At 42.4% G+C, this 23,939-nt stretch overlaps 1 protein-coding gene, 1 long non-coding RNA gene and 1 pseudogene across 4 annotated transcripts in view; 2 read left to right on the top strand and 1 right to left on the bottom strand.

Moving 5' to 3' along the window:
* Positions 1 to 23,939, bottom strand: part of naf1 (nuclear assembly factor 1 homolog (S. cerevisiae)) — a 59,384-nt gene that overhangs the window by 27,666 nt on the left and 7,779 nt on the right. The window contains exons 1-5 of one of the 2 annotated variants that reach the window (XM_088374623.1): positions 5,012 to 5,211; positions 4,172 to 4,398; positions 3,970 to 4,075; positions 2,198 to 2,291; positions 1,896 to 1,978 (exon numbers count right to left, since the gene is read on the bottom strand). In XM_088374623.1, coding sequence (XP_088230749.1) covers positions 1,896 to 1,978; positions 2,198 to 2,291; positions 3,970 to 4,075; positions 4,172 to 4,398 — 510 coding nt within the window. In that variant the 5' untranslated portion in view covers positions 5,012 to 5,211. Of the gene's footprint in view, positions 1 to 1,895; positions 1,979 to 2,197; positions 2,292 to 3,969; positions 4,076 to 4,171; positions 4,399 to 5,011; positions 5,212 to 23,939 lie in introns of those variants that run through there. The other variant, XM_088374624.1, reaches the window with a different exon arrangement.
* LOC148398566 (E3 SUMO-protein ligase ZBED1-like) lies at positions 10,902 to 13,737 on the top strand (annotated as a pseudogene). The gene is made up of 4 exons (XR_015858179.1): positions 10,902 to 11,586; positions 11,952 to 12,651; positions 12,851 to 12,998; positions 13,235 to 13,737. The product of XR_015858179.1 is annotated as an E3 SUMO-protein ligase ZBED1-like (transcript).
* On the top strand, positions 16,070 to 17,777 carry LOC148398565 (uncharacterized). Its single transcript, XR_015858181.1, has 3 exons — positions 16,070 to 16,116; positions 16,528 to 16,564; positions 16,798 to 17,777. It is a non-coding gene; the product is annotated as an uncharacterized LOC148398565 (long non-coding RNA).

Here is a 23,939-nt window from a genome sequence, read left to right as displayed (position 1 = left end):
ATCCAGTGTTTAACATTCTATTATTGGAATATCAGTGAATGTGGTCGAAGGAAAATGCATGTGTATTCTGTTGGTGCACACATCATCGGCTATTGTTTTGCACTGTCCTTCGCTGTGATTTTAGTTGGCAAGTGCTTCATATTTTCTGTTTTTCATTTTTGTTTTTCTGCCGATTCCCATAACATTCGCTGCTATTTCTTCGCTACCGTCTAAAACAGGGATGTGACGTACATTTTCTTAGTGTGTTCGGCCGACGCTACTATTTCCAGTAGAGCCACCACAAAGCCATTTCAGGTAATATACCTGAAAAACTGACCTGAAACATACATTTTTTAAATGTTGTTGCAGTAAAGTTGCAGTGTTTGGAAAAAGTTGCAGGTAAGAAGGATTTCGCGAGGTTTTCTTGCGTTTTCTTTAATAGTGGCCGAAAACCTGGAAATCCCTTTTTGAGGCTGGTGCCGTGGCATGGCGCCATGGTAAGGACAAATGACCACTTGCGCCACACTTTATTGATTTTTGGCGTGTTAAAAAAATTCATATTTTAAAATTACACATCGCCAAAACAACATTCACGATTTCGCAAACTATACATACGTATCGCCCATCTCTACTGTGATGTCAAGAAGTTGCCACTCTGTACAAGGGATGCCGATATTAGTCAACTAATCACAACGTCAATCAAAATCGTCAATGATTTGAACTGTCAATGAGTTGTTTATTTATGCATTTATATATTTGGTGCTGTATTTTTCTCCCAAAAATAACAAGAAAAAAACACAAAATAGCGAGTTTAAACTAGAATAGATGACGTTATGGTCACACAAGTAAACAGTAGATCGCGAAGCCTTGAAAACCGAACCGGGAAGTAATAATAATAATAATTCATTAAGCGCCTTTCAAGGACCCAAGACGCTTACAGGGAAAAAAGGTGGGAATGTACAAAGAGGGCGAGATAATAGGATACAGTTAGAAACAGGACATCGGTCAGGAGTGCGAAGGAGATGGATGGAGGAGTGGGGATGGGGGGGTGTGGGTTGTTGAGGTTGGCAGTACGGGAGGTGAGGGTGATGGGAGGTAGCCCAGAAAGAAGGGGTGGGTGAGCCGTCGGGGAAAGTGTTGGTCAAAAGAAAGTCCAGAGCCACGGTGGATGTCACGGCGACGGCGAAGGGTCCCAGCTTTGCTCACAGCGGAAGCAGCAGCAGCAGGGAGACAGGGGTTGTTGTTTAAACGGTGAAGATCAGCAACAGTGTAGATGAGTGAGCGAGAAGTTGGTGGAGTAGGAGCCTGGAGTAGAAGAAGTAATAGTCCACGGAAGAGATGAGACATGACAGCAGCTGAGAATAGTCCAGGTAGTATGCTAGCAGTGGCTACTAGCTGGTTAGCTAAAAGCTGGTGGGCAGTGAGATGTGTGGAAGCAGCAGTGGACCAGGTGGTGATGTTGGTGCAGTGAGTGGTGTTGGTCGACCCTGACTGTACCCGCACGAACGGCAGGCCCCAGTGTGCCATGGTGGCACACAACTGAGCCACGGCTGGCGAGCTCGCAGGGAGTGGAGGCTCCCCCTGAGGACGCCAGAGAGCTGGGTCAGAGCTGTTGCTATTAGTGTGGGAGGGACGCAGCGGGCCAGTTTGGGCTAGCACAACTACCACCACAAACACGTGAGTGCACTCACTCGAGTCCAGAGCAAGCGACCACAGACTCAGGAGGGTCCGGTTGTTTGGCCAGCTGGCTGTTGGCTAGCTGGCTAACGTAGCTGGTAGCCCGAGGGAGAGGAAACAGATAGGTGCGAGCGGAGCTGCGGAGATACGCAGTGGATGGGAGCAGTAGCAAGAGAACAGTGTACAATTTTCCACCAACAGAATGTAAACACAGGTAATTTGCTCTGGTATTAGCCAACCTTGCCCAAAGCTCTTCGATCAGACAGGAAGATGATGCTGTCGTCATTCAAAGCGGGTGAATCTTGCAGAGACTGGATTATTACTGCAGAGACAGTTCATATTATGATTTAATTGAGAAAGAAAAACAACAATGAAGTGAGTGAGTGAGTGAGTGAGTGAGTGAGTGAGTGAGTGAGTGAGTGAGTGAGTGAGTGAGTGAGTGAGTGAGTGAGTGAGTGAGTGAGTGAGTGAGTGAGTGAGTGAGTGAGTGAGTGAGTGAGTGAGTGAGTGAGTGAGTGCGCACGCGTGCGTGTCTACTTACCAAGCTGCTGTATGATACTAGATACTGTTCCAACTGGGATTAGGTCTACATCATCTGGTAGTGACACAGTCAGTTCCTCCACTGCTGGCAAATCCTGTACGTAAATATATGTTCATGTATGAACACCTTTCATATTTTCAAGGATCAATAACTCTACATATCCTGAGGAACAATACAGTGAATGCAGTAAAATAAATTCTTGGCCCAAACCAAAACCTGAAAATGACAAAACCAATGCCGTATACCTAAGATTTTAAACAAATAACATGGGTCACTGCAGCCACCTTCTGGAGGCAGGCTGGCAGAGGCTTGCACCCAAGGAGCCCAGCCAGGACACAGTCCAAAGAGGAAATATGGAAGTTGGAATCCCAATCCCATCGACTCACTACCTTGTGGGAGTGGCCAAGGGGGTCGGGCGGGTGTAAAGAGAGCTGGTTGGCAGCCGAAGTCAGGGACCTTGGCGGTATAATCCTAGGCTACACACCCTTAAAAATGGTGGTTCAAAAACAACTTGGGTTACAAATTGAACAGACTCAATATTATAGGTTGTTTGACACAAAACAACCAATTCTTTCCACAAAACAACCCAGTGTTTTTTTTTTTTTTTTGCAAAACAAGCCAAAATTGGGTCAAATTGATCAAACGTCTTGGGTCAGTCCCAGCAGTTTTAAATGTGCAGAAGCTGGCTAAAGGGTCTTGGAATGTCACCTCTCTGGAAGGGAAAGAGTCCTAGCTGGTGCGTGACATTGAAAAGTTCTGACTATATTGGACAGACGCATTTAGAGATTTCCGTTATAAATTACGGACAATACAGAACACTTGGTAACTCTGTGAAGAGATGCTAGTCTGCACTCTTGTGTGTGGTCTGTTTAAATATGCACCATGCAACACAAAGTGTACATCGGCGTGAGTACAATTTCCTCTTGAGGAACAACCAATCAGCATAATAATCTCTCCCCCAACTCGACCCATTGCAAAAAAAAAAAAAATCAATTAAAATGGGTATTTAGACTCTAAGTGTGTGGAAACACTGCCTTTTATCTCATATTGTACCGTAATTTCCGGACTATAAGGCGCAACCGGACTATAAGCCGCACCAGCTAAAATTCAGGGATATTTTAGTTTTTTTCTTACATAAGCCGCACCGGACTATAAGCCGCACGTGCACATGAGTTTTTTACAAAGAAAGACAGTACACAGAAAGCCGTAAAAATCCATAAATACGCCGCGCCGCCATTTAAGCCTCAGGGTTCAAAGTAACCTTCTGAATAAAATGCATTAAAGTTCACATTCATTACAACTTGTTTTTGGTGAGCAAAATGTCAGAAGAATTTAATTTAAATGCTGATTGATTGGGTTTTAATACAATGCAGATGGTCCAAACAGTGCCATTGCTTTGTGTAATCTCTGAGTCACATGGCAGAGTAAGAGAAAGGGTTTAGAGCCCTTTGACGCAGGTCACCTAGTGTGCATTCCTACTAAAGCTCATAATAGTCACAAGCAACACAGCCAGAATAAGCAGCAGCCATAGTAGTGTTTCAAAATAGTATTTTTGTTGTTGTTTTTTTCTTCAAGATACCGCACAACAGTGGTCCACAGCCTTTTTACGAGTGTATAAAATTGATCAAGTCAGCACAAAAATCACAAAAAAAATCTTACATAAGCCGCACCTGACTATAAGCCGCAGGGTTCAAAATTTTTGAAAAAAGTCGCGGCTTATAGTCCGGAAATTATGGTATATTGTTTTTCAATATTGTATCAAAATGACTGACCTCAAGTAAAATTTCATCTTTTGTTTTAAAGGGAGCTGGTTGGTTTAAATCATCATCAGCAGCAGCATTTTCAAACACAGTGTCAGGTGAAAAAGAGGATGAAGACCTATAACAAAGAACGGAGAAGAAATGTTATGAGCAATAATTTTATATTCAAACTTTTCCACCCAGCATGTGAAGTTATTTTATAGTGTTCTCATACCTGTCTGAATCTTCTGACATTTCAGTACCAAAGCCCTCCATGTTATGCTCAGAGACTAAAGATGGTATTGCTGCAACTGAAATTGTATGTGTATTTTCATGTGCCTCTTGATGCTCTTGTGTATCTAAGCTCTGTGATGAAACTGGAGTTTGCGGTTGAACTGCCATGTCCTTCTCATGAGTGGATTGTTCCATCTGTTCATTCTTTTTCAGAAAATGTTCCCCCATCTGAAAGATCGAATTTAAGCAAAATAGATTGTAAGTATCATCAGAAGTCAGATCCATAAAAATCATTTGAAAGCTGAGAAAGGTATGGCTGATTTTCAATGTGGATAAAATGGCTTTGAACAGACATGACTGCCGGCAGAAGACTAGTATTAGCGTTAGCATTTCTTTGTTGCGCTCAGTTTAGCAGTGAAAGCTTCAATGGCTGCAAAAAGTTTCAGAATGGGTGGAAGTTTGACCACGGCAGTAATCTCAATACAAAGGTTGAATCTATTCACGAATTTATGGCGGAGTCGTTATATGGCAGAGTGCCATGATATGACATCACATCACATTTATTCTTCAACTTTAAATGCTCAGCTAGAGAAACAACAGTTGAAAACTAAATGAAGCATTCTTGTATCCCTTTTACAACTTTTATTATACATAGTATATTGATTGATTGACGACACACGTCTGGGGAGAGGACGCTGATTGTTCGCCGCTTCAAACCTCCACAATCAGCCGGCTGCCTACTACGGCGCACCCCCCACCCCCTGCCAAGGCATTCTGGTTAGCCTAGCCAACGGCTAACACTCAAGTTCAGTGATCTCCAACCGGCACTATGTTAACTTACTCCATCCCCCGCTTGCTGGAGCTGAGTAATCACACCATTCCAGGGTGTGTCTCAGTCATAAAACAACTCCGACTTCTCCGCAGACCACGTTACATCCACAGAAGCACCCGTCGTAACTTTGTTTTCTCCCAACCCGTCCATAACACTGTACCATCCATCTGCTCCTCCTCCACCCGACACCCCGTCGCATGTGCAACACGTCATCATAGACCTGGCGCACTTGGAACTTGTAGTAGCAACCTTGCGAGGCTGCAGTACTCCAGGTGGCCTGGAAAACATGGTGTGGCTTTCACTCCTACACGGAGCGGACTCCGACACGAAACGGACACCGGGATGCCGGGAAAACACGGAGTGGACATTTATTCAACACGGAACGGACTCCAACACAGAGCGGACCCCGGGTGGCCAGGACAACACGAATTGGATTTAACTCCAACACAGAGTGGACTGCACTTCATGTGGCACAGAAAACGTGGAGTAGATTTCTCTCTACTTCGCCCCCTACCTGAACACAGCCCCAGAGTCACAATCAAAATGGATCTCCTCAACATCCAAGCACTCACCCGTAAATCATCATTTATTCACGACCTCATCCTGGACAAAGGCTCAGACATAATGTGCCTGACTGAGACCTGGCAACCACCGGATGTCTATCAATCCCTCAATGAAGCCTGTCCCTCTGGTTAAAAATACATAGCTAAACCTCGCAGCACTGGCCGTGGCGGTGGCCTGGCTGTACTCCACCGTCTTGATCTAGAGCTGTCCCCCCCTCCCTCTACCTGACCACTCCTCATTCGAATCCCTTGCATTCAAATGTAAACCTCCATACCCTCCTATGACACTTTTACTGCCCTCCTAAACCAAACTCCGCTTTCATTCCAGAACTATACGATCTACTCACTACCCTCTGTACCTCCACTTCCTCGAATCTAACCATACTAGGTGATGTTAACATCCACGTCGACACCCGCTCCCGCCCCCTTGCCTCTGACCTGCTGCAACTATTGGACTGGTTACACCTCACTCAACATGTAAATGTCCCCACTCATGACAAAGGGCATACACTTGACCTTGTCATCTCCTCATCGGCCATAAGCGGTTCATGAGGTCGGTGTGTCTGACCACAAACTTATTCAAATGGAACTACCTATCCCATGCCTCCACTCCAAACCCAAGCGGCAAATCTCATTCAGAAATTTCAAAACCATCAACCAAGACACTATAGCACAGGACCTCCAGCTTCTCTCATTCTCCTCTGCAACCTTTCCATCAGTCAGCAAGGCAGTGGACTATTACAATAACTCTTTGGCCAAACTTCTAGGTATCCACGCCCCCATAAAAACAAAACAGTCACTTTTTCACGCTCAGCCCCCGAGTACACTCGTGAGCTGCGTCTGATGAAGTCAACTGGACGCATCCTGGAGCGTTGTCTCAAAGCCTCAGGACTGACCATGCATAAACAGGCCTACAAAGAACATCAGAAGGCCTACTCAAAAGCCCTTGGGACTGCACGTGCCCAGTTCTACTTCAATATCATAAATAATACCCTTGGAAATTCAAAACAGCTCTTTTCAACCATTAACCACTTTCTCAAACCCCAACCCACCACTCCAACAGAATCCTCAGAGGTAGTGTGCAATAACTTTATGACCTTCTTAACCGCAACATCCACTCCCAGCTCCTCTCCTCTTCTCGCCTCTCCTTTTCTGGCCCCTCCACCCCCTTTCCTTCCATCCGTGACAGTCCAGCCTCTCTGCTGCTTCTCCCCCATCTTGCAGTCGGAGGTATAGGACATCATCAAAAAGATGAAACCCTCCACATGTGCCCTGGACCCTTTCCCCACAGCCCTCATTAAACAACAAACCTCAGCCATTAGTCCCCTAATAACCAATGTCATCAACCTCTAACTCCAGTCTGGCTCTGTACCCCCAGCCATCATTACCGCCCTGCTCATAAAACCCTCACTTGACCCGGACAAGCTTACCAACTACAGACCGATATCAAACCTCCCATTCCTCCCCAAGGTTCTGGAAAAAGTGGTAGCTGCCCAACTTCACACTTATCTCGCATCGCTGAGAAATTTCAATCCGGTTTTTACTCCGGCCACAGCACTGAAACAGCCCTTGTTAGGGTCACCAACGACCTTCTCATGGCTGCCGATGCAGGCTCCCCGTCACTCTTCATTCTGTTGGATCTGTCCGCTGCATTTGACACTGTCCACCACAATATCCTCCTTAAGCAACTTCACTCCACTGGATTCTCTGGTATGGCTCTAACCTGGCTTCAGTCCTACCTCTCGAACCGAACCGAGTATGTTTCCCTGGGAGGGAAAAAATCCGACACAGACACTGTCTGTGACACTGTCACCTTCGGTGTCCCCCAGGGATCTGTACTCGGTCCTACCCTCTTCACTCTCTACATGCTACCCCTTGGCAATATAATCAAGAGGTTTGGCATCTCATATCATTGTTATGAGGACGACACCCAGCTATATCTCAAACTCGACCTCCCGCCCTCCACAACCCAGCCTCCTCTATCTCCCTCATCCATCCTCTCCCTGTGTCTAGAGGAGATAAAGGCGTGGATGAATCTCAGCTTCCTGGAAATCAACAGTGACAAAACCCAAGCTATGTTAATTGGCACTCCCCATCAGATCCATACCTGCCCAACAACAAGCATCTCATTCGCCGGTCACACAAACCCCCTCTCAGCCACTGTCACCAACCTGGGTGTGAAACTGGACCCTCAACTCAACCTAGAGTCACACATAAAACACATCTGCAAAACCTCCTTCTTCCACCTCAGGAATATTTCTAAACTCCGCCCCACACTTACCCTGACGGATGCTGAGAAACTTGTCCACGCCTTTGTCTCCTCCAGGCTAGACTATTGTAACGCATTCCTCATCGGGATCCCTAGCAAGAGCCTCCAGAGGCTACAGTACATCCAAAACAGCGCTGCTAGGATCCTGATGAGGGTGAGGAAAAGCGACCACATCACACCCATCCTCCGTTCTCTGCACTGGGTCCCCATCAAATTCCGAACTGATTATAAGATTGCCCTCCTCACTTACCAGTGTATCCTCGGACATGCTACTCCATACCTCAAAGGACTCCTTGCTCCAAAACCTGCCTCCGCTCATCCAACTCGCACCTTCTCCACGTCCCGAAAACCAAGTTGCGCACCATGGGTGACCGGGCCTTCTGCCATGCAGCCCCCACACTGTGGAAGTCAACTAAGAGCACCCCAATCCACTGACTCTTTCAAAACCGGACTTAAAACTCACCTCTTTACGATAGCATTTCCGTAATCCTGTGCTCACATCCTGGTTGTCGTCCAGTTGTTTTATACTTGTCTTTGCTTTGTTTTCTTGTTTTTACTTGCGATGTAGCACTTTGAGATTCCTCCGAATGTAAAGTGCGTTATAAATATAATTTATTATTATTATTATTATTATTATTATTATTATATACTGACTTAAATTAGTAATTATTCATTTAATTCTTATACTTCAGTAGGATTGCCAACAGAAATATGCCACCCCTTTGAACCCAAATGAAATCTCATTCTGATTTGCCCTGTTATGAGTATTTTCATTCCATCTGATAATTTGGTCTAATTCTAATTGGAATAAAGTGCATCCATGTGAGTCATGGTAATGATACATATTCACTTTTCAACACAAAATTTCAGGAAATCTTTGCCTCGATTCTCGGACAAATATTTGGAAACCGACATTGGCTTTGCAGGTTTTAACCATTGTGACGCATGACTGCAGTCATACGCGGCGCGTTTCCGGAAAGCCGGAAAACAACTGTGTGAAACAAACATGTAAACAGAGAGGTCCTATATGTTGTAAGAAATGACATGGGTCACCGAGGCCACCTTCTGAAGGCAGGCTGGCAGAGTCTTGCACTCAAGGAGCCCAGTCAGGGCACAGTCCAAAAACGAAATATGGAAGTTGAAATCCCAATCCCATAGACTCACCACCTGTGGGAGTGGCCAAGGGGGTCAAGTGGGTGTGAAGAGAGCTGGGTGGCAGCCGAAGTCAGGGACCTTAGCAGTCTAATCCTAGGCTACACACCCTAAAAAATGTTGCGTTAAAAACAACTTGGGTTACAAACCCAATATTATGAGTTGTTTTGCACAAAGCAACTAATTTCTTTCTACAAAACAACATTTTATTTATTTATTTATTATTATTTTTTAACAAGCCAAAGTTGGGTCAAATTCCTGGGTCGGTCCCAGCAGTTTTAAATGTGCAGAAGCTGGCTACAGGGTTGTGGAATGTAACTTCTCTGGAAGGGAAAGAGTCCTAGCTGGTGTGTAGGGGTGGGTAAAAATATCGAAAAATCGATGCACCGAAATTTCCCCCTCTTCAATTCAATATCGATTCAGCAAATCCTCTGCATCGATTCACCTCCCGGCCAGCAGGGGCGCTGTACGCAACATTTTGTAGATCGCATTTTATGGGCGGAAGCTGCAGGCGACCAAACAACAACAAAATGGCGAGCGGTGGAAAAATATCAAGATAACAAGATAAAAGTAAGGTGGTGTGTGAGGCAGAATTAAACTACAAGAGTAACACAAAAAACTTGCGGAACCACTTAGCCCGAAACCATGCGGATAAGTTGCAACAACCCGCGGGTAAAACGGATCCAAAACAGACGCAGCTGTCCGTGCACAAAAAATAACAGTCCGTGGCAGTCTTCATCTGCAAAGACCAGTCGTTGAGAATCAAGGTTTTAAGAAGATGCTACACACTCTTGAACCACGCTACGCAATACCTAGACGAAAACATATGACAGAGGTGGCTATCCCGAAGCTATACTCGGAGGTGAAGTCACAGGTTTTGGCGTCGTTGGAGTCTGCAGAGAGGGTGTCTCTGACCTGTGATGGTTAGACATCTAGAGCCACTGACCCGTATGTACAGTTAAGGACAAAATTATTAGCCCCCCTTTGGAAATTTCATTATTTTTTGAATATTTCCTGAGTGCTACTTACTAGAGCAATGAAATTTTAGCACAGCATTTATGAGCATATCAGATTTATTAGGAAACCTTTATTACACATAATTTTGCTCAGAAGCAGAACATTACATACAAAACCAAAAAATACCATGGTCAAAATTATTAGCCCCCCCTAACATCAATAGTCAATTGTGTATCCTTTTTGCTGGACAACAGCTTGCAGTCGTTTTGTATAGTTTTCAACAAGCTTAAGACAGGTCTCCTGAGGAATTGCAGCCCATTCTTCCTTGGCAACTCTCTCAAGTTCCTCCAGGTTTGATGGTCGTCTGACGTGAACTCTGGTCTTCAATTGTTTCCATACGTTTTCAATGGGGTTTAAATCTGGGCTTTGTGCAGGCCACTTCAGAACATTGTCTTTGCTCTTCTGAAGGTATTCCTTCACCATTATCGATGTATGTTTCGGGTCATTGTCATGCTGAAACACAAAACGACGAACAAAACCCAGCTTTGGAGCAGACTGTTTAAGGCAGTGGTTCCCAAAGTGGGCGGTACCGCCCCCCTGGGGGCGGTGGAAAGATCTGGGGGGGGCGGTGAGGACGAAGGGGGCGGTAGGGGGGCGGTGAGGACGAAGGGGGCGGTAGGGGGGCGGTGAGGACGAAGGGGGCGGTAGGGGGCGGCAGTCCGAAGTCAGAAGTTGAAGGGGGCGGTAGGGGGGCGGCAGTCCGAAGTCAGAAGTTCGAACGTTTGTTTGACGACACATGTGCAGTAGGACGAGTCAGTCGACGGGGGGGGGGGGTTTGAGGGACAACGATTTGTACACAACATGTGCGGTAGGACGAGTCAGTTGAGGGGGGGGGGGGCGCTAGGAATTCATTGGGGAGCCAAGGGGGCGCTTAAGGTTTCAGGTTTTCCCTCAAAATCTTCTCATAATCTTCTTTCTTCATGATTCCTTCTATCCTGACAAGATTCCCAGTGCCAGCTGCACTGAAGCACCCCCAAAGCATAATGCTCCCACCTCCGTGTTTCACAGTCGGGACAGTGTTCTTAGGGTTGTATGCTTCTCCCTTCTTCCTCCAAACAAAGGCTACATCTCGGTGACCAAACAGCTCCAGTTTAGTCTCATCTGACCACAGAACACACTTCCAATATTGATCACCTTTCTCCATGTTGTCCCGAGCATACTGCAATCTCGCTTAAAGGTGTCTCTTTTGAAGGAGTGGAGTTCCTCTTGGTCTGCACCCTCGCAAACCATTTCTGTGCAGGGCTCTTGTGACTGTCTTCCTTGAGACATCTATTCCAGACTTCCCCAAGTCATTAACTAGTGTTTTGGCAGTTGTTCGTGGATCTTTCGATACATCTCTGACTACCTTTCTTTCCAAAGATTTTGAAATCTTTCGCTTCCTGCCTCTGCCTTTGTTGTTCTGTACTGTGTGAAATTCCTTGAACTTCTTTATAATGCTTCTGACTGCAGTTCTTGAGACTTTGAATTGCTTTGATATACTTGTATAACCTTCTCCTTCCTTGTGAGCATCAACAATTCTTTTTCTTAAGTCAAGACTAATTTCTTTTCCTTTCACCATGATTGCAGACTAATGTGAACTACAGGTAAACTTCAGCCAAGCGTAATATTGAAAGCAACCTCTAGATTTGATTTCAGGTCAATCATTGAGAACTTGGCAAAGTTTTAACAACTTGTTAGACCAGTGTTTTGGAATATAACTCAACAGATCAACCATTACTCCCACAGGGCTAATAATTTTGACCATGGTATATTTTGGTTTTGTATGTAATGTTCTGCTTCTGAGCAAAATTATGTGTAATGAAGGTTTCCTAATAAATCTGATATGCTAAAATTTCATTGTTCTAGTAAGTAGCAGTGAGGAAATATTCAAAAAATAATGACATTTTCAAAGGGGGGGCTAATAATTTTGTCCTTAACTGTAACCATCACTTCTCATTTCATTTCCAAGGAGTGGGAATTAATGTCAAAGGTTCTGCAGACCCAGGCTTTGCACGAAAGCCTCACAGGGAGCAATATGGCTAACTTGCTAATGGAAGCAATGCGTGAATGGGGTTTAACTGGTAAAGTACCGGCAATTGTCACAGACAATGCAGCTAATGTGCTACTTGCTGGCAGTCTCCTGGAGTCATCATTTCATGTTGGCTGCTTTGCCCACGTACTTAATTTGGCTTCACAGGCTGCTCTCAAAATCCCAGCTATCACACGGCTTCTAGGCAGAGTCTCCACCTTTTTTCACCGGAGCACCTTAGCCTGTAATGCACTCAAGAAGAAACACCAGTTGCTGGAACTCCCACAGTACAAACTAATCATTGATGTACCAACGTGTTGTACAGTGCATTAGACATATTGGAGAGATTTTTAGAGCAGCAACCAGCTGTCTCGGCTGCACTTCTTGCCCCAGAAGTACGAAAACAGGAAAAAGATCTGTGCACCCTCACTGAAGCAGACATAACAACAGCAGAAAATGTTGCAGAGGCCCTAAAGCCATTGAAGAAAGCCACCTTAGTGATGTCCCAAGAAGGTACCCCAATGCTGTCTGTCATTGCACCCCTGAGAGCAAGACTTCTGGATGAGATGCAACCAGGCCCCAGTGACTCTGTGATGGTGAAGGAGATGAAGTCTGCTGTGCACCAGGATCTCCAGAAAAGGTATGTGTTCTACAATTCAATCATCACATTTTAAGGCCTGTTTTATTATTTTTTTTACTACATGACTAAAAATATTTTCATAAGAATGTCATCGTGAGACAAAAATATTTAGCATTATGTAATTTTATTTTATTTTATTTATTTCAACTTGAAATAAATAAAATAAAATAAATTCACATTGTACCTTGAAATTTTCAAGGTACACAGGCCTGAAGGATGACCTGTCCATAGCCTCAGTTCTGGACCCTCACTTTAAGGCCCAGCCTTTTCTGTCAGATGATGAGCGCGAGGATGTCTTCGCCAAACTCATCACTCTCACTGAGAAACTGGCAACATATAAAAGCTCCGTAAGTATAACTGTATATTGAATGAAGATGCAGACTGTGTGCACACATATTTGTCTTGTGTTGTCTCATGGAATGCAGTCAATCTGGAAAGTCTTAAAATATAATATATACAATACTAATCCATCCATCCATCCATCCATCCATCCATCCATCCATCCATCCATCCATCCATTTTCTTCCGCTTTTATATTATTATGTATTATTTTAATACTAATGTGATTCATTATTTTTTTCAGCAGAGTTGGCCAATAAATGCAGCAGACAGTGAGACAGTTGAAGTGCTGGAGCAGCAGGCAGAGCCAGCTGATGATGACCCTGTGCCCCCCGCCCCCCTCTCAAAGAAAACAAAGGACTCTTGTGCTCTGGCTGATCTCCTGGGGGACACATATATCCCAGTAGTGCCCACAACAAATGACAAGGCATCAGATGAGGTAATGAGGTACCAAGAGGTAAAACCACTGCCACTCTCCGCCAATCCACTCCACTGGTGGAGGGAACATGAGGGGGAATTTCCCCTGTTGTCACGCCAAGCTAAACGTTACCTCTGTATACCAGAAACTAGTGCACTTTATTTTTCACATTTTGAGACAGAAACATCAATTTTCATTTTGTACAAGTAAGCTGTCATGGTGTTGCCTGCTAATGTTTTATTTTCAGATATTTTATTGCTCAAAGGCACCGTGAAGTAACATACCATGTGTTATTATGAGCATGAAAATAAACATTTAAAAATTGCCAACCGGTACTATTTATTATTTATGTAATTCTACTTTCTACTGAATCAAAGCATTTAAATCAATATCGAATCAAATCGAGAATCAAATTGAAACCTAAAAAATCGAAATCGGATTGAATCGAGAGGTTGCTATCAATGCCCAGCCCTACTGGTGTGTGACGTTGAAAAGTTATGACTTTATATGGAACAGGCGGCGGCTCGGTGACACGCTGGTTAGCACGTCTGCCTCACAGTTAGGAGGGTGCCTGTGTGGAGTTTGCATGTTCTACCCCTGCCTGGATGGGTTTTCTTCGGGCACTCTGATTTCCTCCCACATCCCAAAAACATGCTTGGTAGGCCAATTGAGCCCCTAGGTGTGAGTGCGGATGGTTGTTCGTCTCTGTGAGCCCTGCGATCGGCTGGCAACTGGTTCAAGGTGTCCCCCGCCTACTACCCGATGACTGCTGGGATAGGCTCCAGCACGCCTGCAACCCCCGTGGGGACAACCGGTATAGAAAATGGATGGATGGATGGATGGATGGATGGATGGATGGATGGATGGATGGATGGATGGATGGATGGATGGATGGATGGATGGATGGATGGATGGATGGATGGATGGATGGATGGATGGATGGATGGATGGATGGATGGATGGATGGATGGATGGATGGATGGATGGATGGATGGATGGATGGATGGATGGATGGATGGATGGATGGATGGATGGATGTGTTCAGAGATTTCCGTAATAAATTACGAACAATACAGAACACTTGGCAACTCTGTGAAGAGATGCTAGTGTGCTTGCTGGCTACTGCTGAGGTGCCCTGTCCCGACCTCACCTGCCCAGACATATTTTCACATGCCTCTTGATGCTCTTGTGTGTCTACACTCTGGGATGAAACAGAAGTATCTGGTTGAACGGCCATACCCTTCTCATGAGTGGATTGTTCCATCTGTTCATTATTTTTCAGAAAATTTCTGAAAGATTTAATTTAAACAAAATACATCATAAGTATCATCACAAGTCAGCTTCATAAAAATCATTTGAAAGCTGAGAATGGTATGGCTGATTTTTAATGTGAATTAAATTAGTAATTATTCATTTAATTCTTATACTCCAGCAGGATCGCCAACTGGAATATGCTAACCCTTTGAACACAAATGATGTTAAATGGGTGTCTGGGCCTTATTAAGGTTGAGAAACACTGGTTTAGAGAAGGATACAAAGCACTGTCTGCACAGCACACATGAGGTGGTCCAGCTTTGTTGCATTCACTTGTGATTTTTCTGTGTTCTATTTTGTTTTGTTTTTAATCAAAGTGTGTGATGGGAATGCACCAATAACGATACTGGGATCGGGTCAATACCACAGGTTTGTACTCATATTCATGACACAGGGCAGATACCAGCAGCCGATATCACATTATTAGTTTTACAGGAGCATCAGGAGGCGCTGCTGCACAGCATAGATTGCCATGGTGACTTCCGGAAAATGGACTGTTAAGCTAGCGCACAACTAGAGCATGTGAAGGAGTAATTTCAGCTGCGTGGAAGTAGTTCAAAGTAAATGAAAGTGACAAAAGCAAAGCGGACTGTAATATTTACATGGCAAAACTATCCCTAGGTGGGTTTACAACAAATGTGTATAACACCAGCAACTTAATCAAATATTTGAAAACTCACCATGATGGAGAGTATAAAGCATTTGCCAGCACCGGAACTCAAAGAAAACCACCAACTTTACAAGAGACTTTGCAGAAGCAAGAAAAGATGTCTTCTGACAATTCACGAGCAATAAAAATCCCTGGTTTGATTGCAGAGTATATCGTTCTTGATGATCAACCGCTGTCGTGTGTGGATGATTTGGGCTTTAGGTGTCTTTTGAGTGAACTTGAGGAATGATGGTAGGGAATGGTATGAAATACCTAGGTGCCGCCACATTACAGACAGTGTTTTATCAAAGGTGCACGAGAATGTAAAAAGGCACATTACTGACTTGCTACAAGTAGTTAATGCCCTTAGGTTCACTGCGGTTATATGGACAAGTAGTGTAATAGGCGGCGGGACGAAGCTCGCTAGAGGCTTTCGTTAGTGAAATTATTGATCTGGTTGTAGGGAGGATGTGATATTTTAATATAACCTACATAGATTTAATATTACCACATTTTTGAATGTTGGGAGCTGTTTTTTGGTCATTGTTTTATGAAAATCAATGTTTGATTGCGAAACGCAACAGGCACTGCTGCAAAGGGGTCCTTGCTGCAGAACCAATCAAAACTCATAACGTCACGTGACTTGATGTCTCTCAATAGCATTCCTCCAACTCAGGAACTAAATAAGTAAAGAAGGAAATATTGCCTCCGCTCTATTGACAACAATGGACTTTGTTCGCACTTGGTAAGTTCTTATTTAATATAAATTCATATTGAAAATGCCTAAGGATAGCCCCGGGGCTAAGAACGCGCAGTGTGAAAAGCCCTAAAATGTGACAGGATGTTAGGAGTCATCAGCAGTTTATTTGCAGTCAATTTTGGCTTCAGAGATTACACATGGCTAACTAACGTTACAGAGAGTAGCTACAGTAACTCCTGGTTTTGCCTTACCGTCTTTCTCAGATAGTAATATAACATAAACCTTTGTCAAACAACCCTAACCAATGCTAATAATAGTTGTTTCACATTCTTGTTGGGTGTTACACTAGCATGTTGTGGGTAGTGGAATACCATTAAACAAGATCAAAGAGAGGATCATAGTGGTAGAGAACATTTATATTGGTAACACAATAACGTTACCATTTGTAATTAACAGTGTTCAGACAGTCCAAACACACACACATCTGTACAAGGTAGGTGTTTCACAGAAGTGCTTATATCCTCTTTGATACTGTATGTTCCCTGTGCTCTTGTCTTCATCATTTTTCTCTCTGTTATGTGTGCCTCTGCGTCTTCTACATTTGAAAGGCAAACAAAGTGGGATGGGGGGGGGGGGGTTAGATAGAGAGAGATAATGTGATGACTAACTTTATGTATTGTAGTAGCAATGCTCCAAAATGTATTGGTTGTTTTTCTGTTTCCCCAGATGCTCAACCTTGGACGACACTACAGATATCTTCTAGGCCTAATCTAATCTAACCTAGCCTGAGGGGTCTATCGTAATCTTGCAAGATCAAAGATTGAGCTGGACACCACTGCACTGTCGTTACATATCACGAAATCAACATTCTGTTGATTCCTGTCTATTCCAGACTAGATCTGACCTTGACTCATACAAGCTGTGCCCATGTTACAGGATTAAGATGCTGTGTCCATGTTACAGGATTAATACACATCTCTCACACCCATATTCATAGCTTTCTCCTTAAGAGAAAAACCAGGGCAAATTTCACAGCCAGTTCAGTACAATAAAATACAGTAATCATGTGTCATATGTTTAAAGTAAAGTGCATCATTAAAGACTCCTATTATCCCAACCACAGACTGTTTACTCTTCTTCCTTCTACGAAGCGATACGGGACTCTTCGGGTCAAGACGAGTAGACTGAGGAAAAGCGTTTTCCCCTCTGCCGTCATCGCCCTGAACTCCGCAGCACAACACCCCTGTCATCCCCCTGAACTCATCATTCTGAACCCTGCAGCACAACAACCCCACCACAACAACCCCTGTATTACCTGCATATATTGTCCATATCTGCATATAATTGCTGCATTCCTAGCCTACACATTTATTCATCACTCTTACTCCGCTTGTACATATTTGTTCATATCTGGTTATACTGACACTATGTTGCATATTTATAACCCTATATTTATAATTAGCATTCTAGTACCACCTGAAAATATTTGTTCTCCTGCACCTTATTGTAAATATGTAGCTAGTCATGTACGTACTCATCCCTCATGTATATTATCCCGCATAGTACAACAATTTCATTTCTTTTTTTACCCATGTCGATTTTGATGGTAATACATTCCATTACATCAGCAATAGTTAGTCATATTTTCGATCACCTTGAAGTTGAGATTCTGATCTACAAAAAAGGCCACTCCCCCTCCCTTTTTTTCCCATCCTACTCTTGTACTTGAGTTTATAACATTTTAACTCAAATCTGCACCTTCTCGGAGTTAATCCAAGTCTCAGAAATAGCTACAATATTGAATTGCTTCTTAAAATGGTATAAGTACTGAAGGAATGAGGTCGAAATACAAAAAGTCCTGCCTCGCTACAAAAACAGATATGCTCAAACCTCATTGAATAAAGTACATAAGCAGACAAGTATATTCACATATTCAATAAATAAAAGAAACATTTGAAGCATATAATTATACCTACACACCAAATCAATAAAGAAGACATAACTAGACATTTTTGAGAAGTGGTGATGAGAAAGGTTTTTATAACTTTATGATCTGAAATATATATTTCTGAGGACTTTGAAATAACAAATGACTTTTGAGTCGTCTTGACCGTTCGGTACTTGATTGTATCTTATGTTTTGACTAATGCTAGACGCCAGTTTTTGATTACTACTGAACGCTCTGCACAGAGGGAAATAGTTTGCCTAACAAAGAAAAGATACGGTTGAATGCGGTACGACAGTGTATGTCCAAGATTGGAGAAGAATGTTCACAGGAAGGTCACGTGGAGATAAAACCAGTGGGTGCCAGAAGGAGCCACCCGAGAACTCGGACAAAGATGATCGCCAAGGCCGAGAGACGGGATGGAAGACAACAGCCCCCACCTACACACCGAATCGCCCATAACCAGCACCACTCCCATGGAAGCAGACTCTCCTTCGAACTTGCCCCACCCCGAAGACTCATCGCCCATCAATCCCGGCCCACAATGTGCTACTGAATATAAAACTGATCTAACAACCTTGGACTTTGCCCTTTTCTGAATGGAGACTTTCCGCTCTTGAAGGGCCCAGCGCTGTATTGCACTTTCCTGAAAACAGAGCTTTTTGAACAAGAATTGTGATTGAACTCAACCAAGCTGTCTAAGTCTAATTTCTGCTTCAGTGTCTTTGCATTTTCCTAAATCTGAAGAAATCAAACGAGCACGCAGTGAGTAAATTGAATAACAGGTGATTGGCAAAGGCTTTTGCCGTGAGGCGCAGATAACGCGCTCCCTAAATTGTGGACAAAATCCAACAAATGGTGACCATCCGACGTGATTTCTTCAGAAGGGAAAGTGCATGCTCCACAAAGGATTCTTCCTTCTCCGCTCTTGCTCAACAGTATTGCAGTCCGATCGGCACAAAAGGTAAGGGGGAAACTTTTTTTTCTCTCTCCCAGTTCAGCAATATTGTGGAGTGAAAGCGGAATACAAAAATTAATAATTTCAGCTCTGTGTTCAGGAATGGTGGTTGTATAGAAGTGTGTGTTTGTGTGGAATTTGGTAAAAGTGATTTGTGGAAAAAATTAAAAATACAAAAACAGGTGAAGGCGTCGCTGATATAGCAGTACGGATGCCGAGCGACTCCAATAGTGTGACCTTAGAACATTATAGGGCTGTCTAAGGCGAGGGACATCTGGGATGTCCGAGTCGTGGTGAATTAAGAGAAAGGTGGTGAGGACTTTGTCTGATCAGCAAAGGGCGCTCACACCGCTGGAACTTGTGGGATGCCAGTGACTAGCATATGGGCACCTGAGTGGCCTCAATAGTAGACACTTAGGAACTTATACTGTTGCCTAAGGTCGGGGTCGATTGGATCGGCCAGGCCACCAATACGAGTCAGGGACTCGTGAAAAAAAATATAATTAAAAAAAAAGAAAAAAAAAAAAAAAAATGGTGAAGGCATCGCTGATATAGCAGGACGGATGCCTGGCGACTTCAATAGTGCGACCTTAGAGACTTATATTGTTATCTAGGGCGAAGGGTAACTGGGTTAACCAGGTCGCTACATAATTGTTGAAGTGTGTCTATGATGATATTGTGTGGAAAGCAGGCTTGGCTGTCAGATGGGACAGCGGCGCAGCTGAAGAAGTGAGTGATTAGTTGTGGTGCTGTTCATGGGATGGAAGTGATGATTTGTGGTTCATGAAGAACAATAAGTTGATTTGTATAAAATTGTTGATTTTATTTTGATTTTGCATGAGAGTTGGAGTCAGAAAAAATGGCTTAACAAGAATTTGATAAAGAATGTATATTTAATTAGCATGAAGGTTATATCCCATTGTGTGGTGGGGTTAAACTGTAACCATTTTTGTTTTCAAAAGGGTGCAGCTCTAAAGTTTGGGCCAAACGGTCAGGTGGGCACAAATGCACCTTTTGGACAGAGGTGGGGGGTTACATTGTGCGACGTGGTGATGGCGAGGCTCTCCGCACTTCAGTTGCCCCCCCCACCCTTGTTATCAACTGGGAAGATTGTCATGTCTATGTTGTGGGCCCGTGTGTTTGTTTATGTGTATGTTTGTCTTTGTGTATCAGTTCGTTATAAAGGATGGAATTGCGTTAAATTGGTGCACGGAAACGGTGTGCTAGACAATGGTTAATCAGATTTGCATTGTTAAATGTAAAAATTAGAAATGATAGAATAATCTGAGGGTTGTGGTCAGAAACTCGTCCAACGAGGAGAGTGCCCAGCCCTCATAAAAATGTGAGAGTAAGAGAGAACATACATTGTAGAATTGGATAAAATTAAATTATGATTGCAGATTTTAAATTTAGGGGGAATTATTGATTGGTTATGACATAAGACTATACAAGGACACATGTAAGGATAAGTCAAAGATTTGAATCACTTAGAGTTAAAAACAACAAATAAAAACGACATTGCAAGGGGGCACTTTTTATTAAAAGAACACCAAGTAAAGTAAGTAGGGGGCATTCGTGATTGGGATTAAATTAAGGATAAAATTAGGTCAATGATTAGAAATCAATGGTGCTCTACACAAAAAGGCTTAAATTTTTAATGGGGAAATATTTGGAGTACTGTGTTGGTCTACATAGGTCATGGGCCGAGTTTATTTGGTTTTGATTGTGGTTTGGGTTTATTTTGTTTATTGTTAGGTTTTCCTTGTGTTTATTGTTAAGGTGTTCCTTGTTATTCTCTTATCCCCTGCATTGTAAATGTCTTCTTTATGCAGATAGATTAACAGGCTAGGAATTTAGTGAGGAGAAAATTGATCAATTGATGGGGGTTAATAATTGTCCAAATCCTAGTTACATGTTTTGAGGGACCAGAGCAACGACATTATATTTAATTTGCAGGCCATTATTTCGTATGTGATGACAGTGTCTAGATAAGTAGACTGTTTTATCAAAAATGTGAGAGTGAAGGAGGAGGTTTGATTTGTAATCTGGCATTTGGGTGCCACTTTTAAGAGTCTGTGCAGGAGCATAGATTGTTTTTGTTTGTTTTTAAAGATATATTTGACAGTTTATCTCGGTGCAGTAAGGATAAAGCAATTTTGAAAGACTTAAAATTAAAAGCAAAATTACATTTTAATTCTGACACATGCCAGCTAACATGAGGATGGCAAATAAATGAATAAATACTCGCTCAAATGCGGCATGTGTTTTAAATTGGGCGATAAGACATTCACTTTCAAGCACTATCATTTAGCGCTGCTGACAACAATAACTTATGAGATGGTAAACCAAGGAGGAGTGTCATAGTTGGAACACAGGCGCTGTATGACCTATAGATTGAACAATAACATTCACCGCATATACAACCATGTTGGTAGATTGTTAAATTACATTACAGTTTATTACAAAGGATTTCGGAACTTTATTTGATGATAAACACTGGAACGAGGATTTTAGCCGTGTTAATGGGTAGGGTGGATGGATTACTCGAAAAAAAAAAAAAAAAGCTTTTGATAAGGGCGGCTTGATAGTAAGATGATGTGTGTGCGCAACTGATAGGATACAATATGTTAATGGGAAGATTTGGGGTGTAAGGAACAAATACTACACATGAAGACTGATAACACGAAGATAGTTTTGTGAAATTTGTGTCCCAGTGTGTTCTGCCCTCGCGCATGGCACAAGTCCTGAACTGAGTCCTTGTACTCTACTGGCTGCCTCAAAATCAACAGAGGACTGTCCCTGGTCATGAGACACCTTTGACCTTTGGGAGAACAACAGGAACTATTATCATGCTTGAAGGGGGCAAGCACAGCTCTTCACAGGACAAGAACCATATAGTTGGTGGAATACACACAGTTGCAGATCAAAAAGAAAATGGACTGAAAGAACAAAGACAAGATGGACGCATTTGAGAATGGCGGACGGTCCAGCCCTGAATCATCATCATGAGAATCTAAGAGGAGAGGCTGCTAAAGACTTGCACGAGTCACATGAAGTCAAACTGGACACATTGCTAAAGACTGCTGAAGCATTACAAAGTTGGTGGAGTGTGGGACAAAAGGGATGGAAGTGTGTTTGGGTGCTGGGGCAGACATAACTGAGGAGTTTTGATAAAAGTGGGAATAATAAGGCTGCTTATTGACACTGAAACGGGGATAAAAAAAATAAAATAAAATACATAGATAGGGACAGTGAAGATGCACTGACAAATTACACAACCGCGTGATCAGAAACTTTGCAAGGTGGACATTGATCAATAGAAATTAAATCTTTTGAATCATAAATTTTTATATGTAACTTAGCATTTCGAAGACATAATTAATCTAACTGAAATAATGAAATTTTATAATTGGACCAGTGAAAATTTGGATTCGGGCAACAGAAGGCTGAATTGCTAAACTTAATTGACCTTTATCAAAACAACAGAATTTAATTACACATCAACTGCGACTGACTTATAGGATGCATATTTCAGCTTGAATGGGTGAGGGGCCATAAGAAAGTTGGAATTCTGGATAGTCGGCAAAATAGTAATACAGTAGGGCTTTAAATAACAAATACATTGACATGACCCTTGCGACAATTGATTTAAATGGCAATTTATGATCGGCATTTGGGGTTAGGATTAACAATCCATCCATCCATCCATTACTGGTGTGGCTTGTCCTTACGAGGGCCACAGATGATTAACAATAATAACTAGAATTATTCATTTCTGTAGAAATTGCGTGTGAAAGCGAAGAGGCTGAATAAAAATTCGGGGAAAGCTACAAGGTTATGTTTAAATTTGGAACGTGATGAATTGGCTAGAAAATTGATAAAAATTTAGAAAGAATTTTGTAAAATTGGGCGTGAATTTTAAAGTTGAAAATTTGAAATTTGGGGAGTGGGAAGTTTTGGAATAGGTAGGCATAAGATGAACAGTTAAAAAAAAAAAAAAAAAAAAAAAAAAAAATTGAAATGAGTTGAGTCAGTGGAAAAAAAAAAAAAAGAAGAAAAAAGGAAAACTAGAAGAAATTAGAAGGGGAAAAAAAAAATGAAACTTTGCAAAATTTTACCGCAATGTTGGAAGTGAGGATGTGAAATTTGAATTTGAATCTCGGAGGTTAAAAGTGTAATGGAGTAAATCAGATGAATTATGTGGAAGTAGTTAAGATTAAAATAAAAGGAAGAGGAATGCAGAAGAAGTTGAATAATAATAAAGTCAAGGCAATTCAAATTTATTTATATATCCCACAAGCAAGTCTCAAAGGGCTCCAAATGTACAAAAATTGCCAATTTAAAATACAAGAACAATAAGTGTGAGGGCCACAATGATGATCATGACAGCAAAAATATTTCTAATTGGTTTTGATAGGAACAAAGGGGGAACATGGAAGAAGGTTTTCAAAATTTGTGATATAGCGTCACTCAATTATCAAGAGTAAGTCTTTCTTTTTAATTCTAAGAATTGGCATCAACAAAAATGAGAACGATAATCCAAGGTTATAGTGTAAGTGGCAGGAGGAAGCTGTGTATATTTTTTAAACATTATTTTCAGTATCATTATTTCTTAGGAGGGTCAGTAATGCTTGTGAGGAGATGAATGAAGGAACAAGGTGACAGTAAAAGGGAGTGCTCTAAAAATTTTTGGTTTTTTGCCAGAGGTAGTTATTTGGAGGGATGAATTTAAACTGAAAGCAAAATGGAACTGTTTAGTGGAAGAAATATGAGAAGGTGGAAATATTGAAGTTACAGCTCAACACAAAGTGTCAAATAGTCTAAGTGTGAGATGTGAGCAAACTAAATGGGGAGTTAAATCATGTTCCAGTATTATGCATATTGGCAAACGATGTGAGGACAGGAGACCAGACAATTAGATATTAATTTTGGATTTAAAATAAAAAAGGGAAATTTTAATTGAGG

This window comes from Syngnathus floridae, chromosome 4 (genome assembly GCF_059516105.1).
Source record: "Syngnathus floridae isolate MCC-2025c chromosome 4, RoL_Sflo_1.0, whole genome shotgun sequence".
Classification (NCBI taxonomy): Eukaryota; Metazoa; Chordata; class Actinopteri; order Syngnathiformes; family Syngnathidae; genus Syngnathus; species Syngnathus floridae.
Note: the sequence above shows the minus strand (reverse complement) of the source record. Positions and strands in the feature narration are given on the sequence as shown.